The following is a 10281-nucleotide window of genomic DNA, read 5'->3' as shown; positions in this document are numbered from 1 at the left end:
ACTGGAGTAGATGTATGACATATGACAACTGACATATATGTAAGATATGGCCCAAACTCTGAGAGGGGCCTTCCTGAGGTACAGCAGACGCAAAATCTGAGAAGAAATATCATTTAAAAATCGTTAAACAAAACACAATATCAATTGTGAGTGCTGACTTATTGGTTATCCTTGCAGGGATCAGTGATGTATTCAATTATCATGAAGTCACTCTGACCTGCAACACAGACTCTGGGGCCTCTCTGTGGTCGCGGTTGGTACTACTACTTCAGGAGCTCCGGTTTTATTTTACCTCCTACCAAAGTTCATGGTCTATGAAGAAAAAATTAGGGAGCGTTGCACTGGGTCACACGAGGTGTAGGAGATTGAAAAAAAAAAAAAAATCAGGTACTCTTCACAGACAGGGCAAGTAGTCACACAAAAATTAAAAGCAATGACTGTCCAGCTTACTCAGTGTCAAAGTGCATGCTGTGGGCTGGCAGACCAAAAATGCATCCAAGGCACTCTGATTGTGGTTAAAAATCTTTTATGAATTAATTTATAGACCAACACATTTCGAGTCTTCATCAGGGTATAAGAGACTGGGGGGACGGGTGTTCAATGAAAAACTCATCATTAGATCATGTGACAGAGGTCACATGACATGTAGTGCCCACATGAAAAAAATAAATAAAGATAAGTTACCGCTCTGCAGATGTATTATGATGTCACAGTGAAGTTTACCTTTGACCTTTTGGATAAAAAAAAGTCATCACTCTTACTGAACAGATTTATGTAAGTTGATACAAAAAATAAAAGTCAAATAAGGGTCAATAATGTTTTGAAAACATGATCAACCAAACTATTCATTTGTCATTTTATGGTAAAGGTAGTAAAGTTAAGCTAATCTCGTCAAAATTGAATATTTGCATACGAAATTAAAAAAAATCAAAAATAAAAAAAACTTCTGATCATTCATTGTTGTTAAATGATATATTTGATGTTATCCATTATATGTATGCTGAAATAAATTCACAAGTATGATTTCCTTTCTGTCTAAAGCCATGCTCAACTGAACCGGTAACTTTTTCATTGTTATTTCCTTGCCAATTCTAATAATCCGCTGAAATACACACGCCTTGTTGTCAAACTGGCAAACGTCATTTCAACTACACAAAGTTAATTATTAGTTACTTTAAAGATACAATAGGCTATAATATCTGTATTAATTCAACTATCCTTCACATTTCACAAACCTGTATAAAACTGCCGTGACCCGGATTCGAACCGGGGTTGCTGCGGCCACAACGCAGAGTACTAACCTCTATACGATCACGGCGAGCTATCCCATGGGACAGTGGCTAGTATGACCAGTCACAATATGGTATAACCAAATTAAAACACGTTAACAGCTTTACAGTGACTTTACACAGCAGCATTGCTCATGCACCACATTAATGTAGCCTACTTTTGAATGTGTTTTTATAAAGTCAGGGCTGTGTATTACTGTATTGTATTGCATATGAGCTTTGTTCAGTCTGTGTTGGGCTTTAGGGCCACATAAATTCAAGCTACAGACTGTTAAAGGATCAAAAGATTAAGTTCAGAAGTCAGTTATCCTTTGCAGAGACAATAAGATAAGATACGGCTTTATCACAAAAAGTTGACATTTTTGCATTACTACAGAAGATCAAGAGTCAGAAGCAAGAGAAAAAAGGAAAAAAGTGATGGAGTGTTTAAAAAAGGATTAAAATGAAAATAAAATAATATAAAATCTATAAACACTATATACACCTTTCACTTCAACGGGTTCCATATGTCCATGATTGATAGTTGCACAGGATAACTGAAATACACACATGGTGTGTAGTAAATTTAATGTAAAGATCTCATCTGGCTGGATGAAAATCTGTGTAACTGGAATGTTACACAGTGTAAATACGTGTGTGTGTGTGTGTGTATATATATATATATATATATATATATATTTATTATTATTTTTTTCTTTCTTTCTTGCACTGTTGGTGTCACAACCTGTTACTGAAGGAGTTGATTAAGGTCCCCATAGTCTCATGCAGGGGGTGAGAGGTGTTGTCCATGATTAATGTCAGCTTGGCAAACACCCTCCTCTCACTCACCTCCTGTTGAAAAGGCTGTGGGGACTGAGTAGCCAATCAGTGGCCAGCTAAGGGTGCGCCTCCGGATTATGTCTCACAAGTCCGTAGGAAGAGATGGCTTGCCAGCAGTATGGAGAGCAACGTGTTCAAAGAGAAGAAAAGTTAATAGTGTGCTGCCAGTGTTTATAGTTTAGGAGTAAGTCAAGGGTAACTTGTGCGTCCATCAAACTCGTAAGTAGTCTGTTCCCACATATATTAACGTGTAATTAGCCTGGGCATTCAAAGTTTAAGTTGTGCATTTCTGTTAAGTGTAAGTAGGCTATTTGATACATTGTAGTTGCACAATGTTATAGAATGCATTTCCATATAATACTGATATTAAAGGCATGCAGTACATAAGTTCAAAATGTATAGTTGGATAATAGGTATTTGATAATGCAACAAGAGTTGCGCATTGTGTATTTCGGTGAATGTATTCTTATTATTTGTATATCCTGTTTATGGTTTTCAGAAACCACAAGTTCCATCACCATCGTTTCAGTGATTAAAGAAACTCTTAACTGGAATAAGGCCTGATTATTGGACTGCTCTCTGTAAAGGCAAACACAGAGTTCTGACCGGACTCTCCACAGTGATTTGATTTATCCAACCACCATATTTACTCCTTTTCACCTCCTCTATGGAATCAAGAGGGCAGTCCAAGAAAGAGCTAACCCTGCTAACCAGTTTGTCTTTTTCTGTCCATCTCTGGACAGAAATTCTTTTGAACTACACTGAATGCTACCACAGAGTTAAAAAATGTCCTCAACAGTGTCCTGCACATCTATGGTGTGCTCATGAAAAAGCAACACAAAAGCTGTAACAAAAGCCACACAATGCACTGCAAAGCTGGTGTAGGTGGTGGAGAATTTGTTGAAGAAGACTGTAAACAGTCACTAACATATGAAATGAAAGGGCAATATAAATCTAAGTCAAGTCATCATAACCATATGCCTATCACTGGCAGTATAATACCAATGCCAACCACTGGTAGTACTGGACCCCAAAGGGTTTAATGAAGATTAATTTATCTCAGTATTATTTGTGCGAACAGAGAGACAACTTGTGTAAATGTGTAATCTGTACATGTGAAACAAACACAAAAAAGATTTGTAAACTCACAAATTGTTTTTTGCAAATTTAAAAATGATTGGGAAATATGCACCTTCCAAAAATTAAAAGAAGAAGTGCAATCCGCAGGAGTTGAATTGAGATTCACAAATAAAAACTGGATTCAAAAACATCTGTTGTTGTAGTTGTAGTGTTAGGAAGATCACGGATGTTTTTCATTTAGTTGTAAATTAATTAAGTGTATTCACAGATTTTTTTTTTTAATTTGTGGAATTAGTGTATATGCAGATCATTTTTTATTGAAGTAAAATAGTTTTTTGATTTGACATATTTCTTTGTATTTGCATTAAGTGTTTTATATTTAGGTTACAGATTACACACGAACACACGGATCGTAGATCTGTTCACACAAATAATACCGAGACAAATCTCTCTCCATAGCTTTTACCCTTTGAATCTCTGTATGGGTAAAACGGATGTCCCTTTTTTCAGGTAGAAATCCAATAGCACATTTTTCCCATAGTCCCTGAACACTGCGGGAGAGCAATGTTGTTTCTTGCCTCCGCCCCCATTCGATGTTGTCCGACTAAAGCCGAGTGTTTCCGAAAAATAACTCGTGGTCTCATTTCATTGGCGAGCTGCTCGTCCAATCAGCTGCGGCCATCTGTGCAGGGTTGGTCGCTGTTGAGATTCTCAGGTTACATTTCCTCGAGGCTTTTATTAGCTGATTTCACCTCATATCTTCTCTCCTTTTCTCTCTGCGCCGGTCACACGCCACCGACATGAAGCTCTCAGCAGCCATTCTCGCAGTATTTGCATCGATAGCTGTCACCATTGACGCCACCGTCTACTTCAAGGAACAGTTTCTGGATGGAGGTGCAGTATCATGTCTTCTTGTCCTGTGTTTGAATGATAGTGCTGTGAAAGTGGGTGCCTTAACAACCTCTAACAGTAGTGTTATCAGTTGGTAGTTTATCTTCTATATCTGGTATTTTAAAGAAAATTTATCTTTTAAATTAACCTTACTGTGTTAATTTAACCCCTTTCAATAAGCTAGGCCTGGTTATGTCTAGTACTCAACTGAGAAGTAATTATCAGGAAAACCCCTTGCTGAAGTAGCTTAACACAGTAACATTAAGTCCGTATTCCAGTGTTTTAAATTGCAGTTGAAATAACAAATAATGCTTTAGCAGACATCCTCGTCGGCGAGTCTAAATACTCTTTCACTTTTGATATGGCACCGAACCATATTTAGGGCTTTCATGTCAAGTCTAGTATCGGCCGCAGTGACCAATAGTCATTAGCTGTCCTCAATGTACCGAACCAGTTAGGGACTGGTCTGTAGTTATCAGAGGAGAGGGATGGCTGGGGTGTGACTTCTTTTTTCTTTTCTTTTTTTTATCCCTGAGCCTCCCTGAGTGACTGGTGGACCCCCGCCGCCCCCCCCCACTACACAAACACACACACACACACACACACACACACACACACACACACACACATCAGAATTTCATTACTAGATTGTTAAAACTTACCCTTTTATGTTTGAAAGTATAAAGTTGGAGATGACATGCTAAGTCGTTAAAAAAAGCCTCAATTTTTCACTCTTGTCGTGCATGCTGGTTAGTTCGGGCAAAGTGCAAACGGTTTATTTTTGGCCAAATTTTAAATGAGACTCAGCATAAAGTAATTTTGTTGAAATGACAACATTTTAAGCTCAGACTTTGTTCTGATTTTTTTTTTTCTGACTAATTTGTCATGCATGATATGTCCGTTGGAAATTTGAACATCCAATAATAATTTCTTTTTTTACAGTTTCTGTCAATGATAAATGGTGTAAATTTGGCGATTTTTAAAGAAAACATGACTGTAAAATAAATGCAAAATACAACCATTTAAATGTGTCCGCCCCTCCTTTAAGCTAAGAAAAAAAAACTAAGTCCCTCCCTAGGCTTAACCAATTATTTGACATGCCTTCTCCTTCTTGCACCACCCCCTCCCCCTCCTAAATAACAAACAACAAACAAAGTAGCGTAATACAGTAAGGTTAAAGCCTAGTTCAGATTACATGATTTTCACCGCGATTTTGATGTCGCAGAGGATTTTGAGAGCCACCTTGGGTCGGAGGTGAGTCGGCAGATAGACTGCCCTCATGTGTGAACAACCCTCCGAGCCAGTCGCCCCCTCGTCTGAGACTGGGACTGGATATCTGGCATGCTAGAAAACTGGAGAGGTGTGATACGACTGACAAAGAGCATCAGCCAATGAGAGGCGGGATATGTCCCACGTCAGCACGCAGGAGGACGGAATAAATGTGAGGAGGACAAGCCTGCAAGCAACAACAATAGCGGTGTCCACAGGAGCACGTAGTGCGCGTTGTGTTTGGACCCAGGCTCTAACAGATCTAATTCATTTATTTTTACTTCCACGCAATTTAAATAACCCACCTGTAGCCAGATAGCGCAGGGTCAAGGACAGACGTTCTCTAGGGGATATGGCAAGCCTAAATCTGGTGTCTTTCCTTGCGATGTACGGCTCTACCAGCCCCAGCAAGAAATCAAAGTCCTCCGCTGTCATCTGTAGCATTTCCCGAAAACATTGATCATTCAGCTATGAAAGGTACAATAACCTGGGTCAGAATACATCTATAGACTATATAGACAGTACGATGAAAGCTAATAGGCTAGCGGCACAGTGGCAACCAAGTTTCATTCACAGAACTCACCTCCAACTCTCTCTGCAGAGTTGACAACCCGTGCAATCTGCGTGCAGCAACCCATTCCTTTATCCAAATCCCTTTCTTCTTTTGCTGTTTCTTCTCAGCGCAAAGCAGGGCACAAACAACCTGCAGAGCTGCAAGCTGTCGGACATCCATGTTGACAATAAGCGCCAGGAACTTCATAATATCCTGTTTTGGTCACGCGTGACAAAACGTAGTTTGACGTCACCGTGTTATCTGGGGCTCTGTCGGCGAGAGCTCGGTAGTGAAATCTTGTGGTGTGCACACACAGGCCGTAACGCAGTTGGCGAGACTCCCGATGACAGAAACACACGTCGCCAGGTATGAACACTGAAAAGATCTCTGCGACTCAAGATTGGTCGGCCAGTCGTGTAATGTGATCAAGGTTAAAGTCAGTATTATAGTATTATTTTTAAAATGGAAATGGTGTAACAAATTATGCATTAGTTGGCATCCTGGTATGCAAGTCTGAATACGCTTTCACTTTTGATATGGCACTGAACCACACTGAGATCATTCATATGAAATTCAGTAGGGATGCACCGAAATGAAAATTTGTGGCCGAAGCCGAATAATATTAAACGCTTGGCCGAATACCGAATGCCGTTTTTTAGTTTTTCATTAGTTTTTGCAGATGAACCCTCTCCAGATTAGTGTTGTCACAGTACCAAAATTAGGACCCATGGTACGATACCAGTGAAAGTATCATGGTTCTGAGTAGTATCAGGATACCACAGCAAAAATGAGGCACATGTGCCTTTTGTCATTTATAAAAAGATAAATCACTTTTCTATACATCAGTGATATTTCAATGGAATAAATTACTTATTGACTTATTCATACTTCAAAAACAGCATCAATAAGTGATTAACATAGGGGGGATTGAAATAAAATAAATAAATGAAATAAAAATCAACCAGCCACCCTCCTCCCCTGACAAGTCCCTTCATAAGTAAAGAACAGTCCCTAAAGTGCGGTGAGGTTTGTGGGCCGTTACCTGCCACTGAAAGACTAAAAGAGAGAAATGTGAACGGCTCGTTTCTCCTCTGATACGCCACATACTGTGTGCCGCCATGGCTCGGCTGTTCAGGTACTTTTGGGCAGTCATGACACCAAGTTATTCACCTGGAGCCGGACTTCTCCGTCGCCGGTAAGCCGTTATCATGCACGGCCGTATTTGACAGGAATACGTATTCCTGTCCGTATCTGTGACCCCCGTTCAACCCACAACCGGTGGGATTCGCCGTTTCGTTTCTGTTGCTGGTTGAAATCTGTACTCGCACAGCGTGCTGAATGATTTATTTTGCCCGCACAAAACTATTTTTAGTCGCAAATGCGAGTGCGGTGATGGACAGAGTAAAATATCGCCACACTGCCGACATTTTACTCCATCCGTCACCGCATGCTGTTTGATTGCGTTATCAAAACACGCCGCTATTATTCGGCGTTGCTTTTCACTTATTCCACCGAATACTGAATGTTTGTTTTTTTGCAATATTCGGCCGAATATATTCGGTTACCGAATATTCGGTGCATCCCTAAAATTCAGTACGGCCACAGTGTTGTTTGTAGGCTGTTCTGTTAAAACTACCCAACAGTTACTGACTGTCCTCAGTGTGCCGAACCAGTAAGAATAAAAACTGAACTTTGACTGAAAATGTAAAATAAATAAATAAAAGGAGGCTACTATCAAGATACAATTAGAGTAATATAAATGATTAAGATGTGGACTAAAAACAGCATTAGTGTTAAATCATTTTTAAATGAGTCATTGTGCAGAGGCGATTATTCATATTCTCTCAAAAATGTCTTATTTTTAAGTCATCTTGTTGTGGTGCAATTCTCTAAATTCAGTACAACAATTTTAAGTATTTGTCAGAGACAAGCAATATAATCAGTAATGTAGTGGAGGGTATCCACAGGTATACAGGGTATATCCACCTCTTTCTGGCCGTTACACCTATCACCGAAAAAGCCATTGGAATAAATAGGAGAGTATATCCACTTGCTCTTCAGTAACCTACCCAACTACCTAGTATTACACCCACCTCATCAACTGCCACTATAACAAGGAGTATAATAGATGTACAATGTAGTTTAGCAATACTATACCAACTGTTAATGAAGATAATGCTCACTTGAAGCCACATACAAAAAGATATTTAAATTACCAACATTTGGACATGACAGTCTCCTTCAGGGCATTCATACCCTGTACTTTGATCATGGTCAGCAGCTCTCCAGCACTGGTGTGCATTCTTCCTCTCTCTCAATACTGTATCAACTAGCAGAAAAAGACAGTAATGAGTCAGTAACCAGTTGAGTTGGATTGCTGTGTTTCAGATGGATGGAAGAGCCGCTGGACTGAGTCCAAGCACAAGTCCGACTATGGCCAGTGGAAACTGAGTGCTGGAAAGTTCTTTGGGGATGCAGAGGCCGATAAAGGTAATTCTGACGTATTCTGTCATACAGACAAGCATAGATACAAACATATACAAACAAACAAACAAATACTTACAGATGGTGTCTTCTCATGCAAATGTAGGTAAAAGAGGTTTGTGTATATGACCTGATCCCAGTAAAGCCACAACAAAGACAAGGAAGTGTCCTATAAAGAATGTGCTGAGATTATTCACATAGCTGGAATAACTTGCCAGCGGACCCTAGGGCGAAGCTATTAACACCCCCAACTCTTAATGCATGATTGGGTACAGTTTTCTGTGCTGGAATATTCCCTGGCCCCAGGTTTACTCTGTGCTGATTTGATTAAACATGCATTAATTTAGGAATATTTATAAGGTGAAACTGAAACTACATTTTTGATACAAGGCCCCTCTCCAAGACATGATATTACATGTCAACCCTAGTCATGGCAGTTGACCAAAACACTTTCTCAATGGAATTAGCACAAAATCCTGCAACTTTTTGGGCTCCTGTAGTCCTGGGGCCTCGGGCAGTTGATGTAGGCTTGGTTATGTCCTTAAGCACTACAGTAAGTCACAGAGTATCTGGCATACAAAAATATCATGATTCATTTACATTAAAATAAAATCATTTTACAAGGAAATCTGGGCAAGAAAAAACTGCAGCACAGTTATAAATTAAACTGTGAGCAATTGTTGCTAACAGCTACTCCTATTTTTTTCTTAACTGTACTCACACCAGGTATCCAGACCAGCCAGGATGCCCGCTTTTACGCCCTGTCAGCCCGCTTTGAACCCTTTAGCAACGAGGGAAAGACCCTGGTCATCCAGTTCACTATCAAGCACGAGCAGAAGATTGACTGTGGAGGCGGCTATGTCAAGATCTTCCCCTCTGACCTGGACCAGACTAACATGCATGGAGACTCACAGTATTACATCATGTTTGGTGAGTCATGCTTGTCTTATACAGAGGCACTGAGGCCTGCCATACAGTACAGCTGTTTGAAGGGAGAGCACTTGGATGGATGCTTGATGCTTTTTCCTGATTATTATTTTTACATTCAGCTGTCAGATGTAGTTATTTCTGAGCTTTCTCTGTAATGCTAAAGGAAATAAAATAAAGAAAACTTTATAGCTGCTGTGCAGCAGTGAGTCAGAGCGGGACATTTGGTTGAACTCAAAATCTCAAAATAGGGCAAGCTCTTCGTCATGTCAAAATTATAATTTCTCCAGTACTTTGGTTAATGACCAAGTGCCTTTAACACTAATGAGTTTTACATTGTGTTAAATTCTTATTAGTTAATGTTGGCATGAAGACATGCTAAATGAAGATGTAACTTAATACCCGCTCAACATTAGCATGCTAGCATTCAGCGGCCACACAGAGCTAGGTGGATGCTTACTGTAATAGTATGGGCATTTGGGCCCATACTATTATGGGGTTTTTGACTGTAAGTGACAGCAGTCTTTTGATGGTCATTTACACACTGTCCATAACAATAACTATGTCAGGTGACAAACTTTGTCGGGCTTGGGTCGGCTTGAGACTTAAAAATCAGAAAGTCTGCCAGGTTCGGGCCGGGCTCGGTTATAATGGTCTCGGACTCAGGTTGGGTTCAGTAAGGAAAATCGAGCCGCGATCTAGTGTGCCCACCTGTGTATGCGCGCACATGTCTGTGTGTATGCGCGCACATGTGTCTCTGTTTATGAGGGGTGAAACGTATCAGCGAACACGCACACACTGCATTCACTGCGTACTTGATACGTGTACATTACATGTGCAACCATCACTGTGTACTTGCTTTGCGTCCACTGCGCGTGCATTCACCGTGTACTTGTTACACATGCAATGCGCGTGCAATGCCTGCACATGCCTAGACGTGTGGTTATTAGACGTGCGTGCGTAGACACG

At 40.2% G+C, this 10281-nt stretch overlaps 1 protein-coding gene and 1 non-coding gene across 2 annotated transcripts in view; one reads left to right on the top strand and one right to left on the bottom strand.

Annotated features, from left to right (window-relative positions):
* Positions 1–1246: 1246 nt before the first annotated feature.
* Positions 1247–1318, bottom strand: trnah-gug (transfer RNA histidin (anticodon GUG)). The gene has a single exon. It is a non-coding gene; the product is annotated as a tRNA-His (tRNA).
* A 2570-nt stretch (positions 1319–3888) lies between these two features.
* The window catches only part of LOC126397137 (calreticulin-like), a 23398-nt gene continuing 17005 nt past the window's right edge, over positions 3889–10281 (top strand). The window contains exons 1-3 of the mRNA XM_050055683.1: positions 3889–4082; positions 8290–8391; positions 9112–9315. Of these exons, the coding sequence (XP_049911640.1) occupies positions 3989–4082; positions 8290–8391; positions 9112–9315 (400 nt within the window). The 5' untranslated portion in view covers positions 3889–3988. The remainder of the gene's footprint in view (positions 4083–8289; positions 8392–9111; positions 9316–10281) is intronic.

The sequence above is a fragment of the Epinephelus moara genome, chromosome 10 (genome assembly GCF_006386435.1).
Source record: "Epinephelus moara isolate mb chromosome 10, YSFRI_EMoa_1.0, whole genome shotgun sequence".
Classification (NCBI taxonomy): domain Eukaryota; kingdom Metazoa; phylum Chordata; class Actinopteri; order Perciformes; family Serranidae; genus Epinephelus; species Epinephelus moara.
This window is presented reverse-complemented; position numbering and strand designations above follow the sequence as displayed.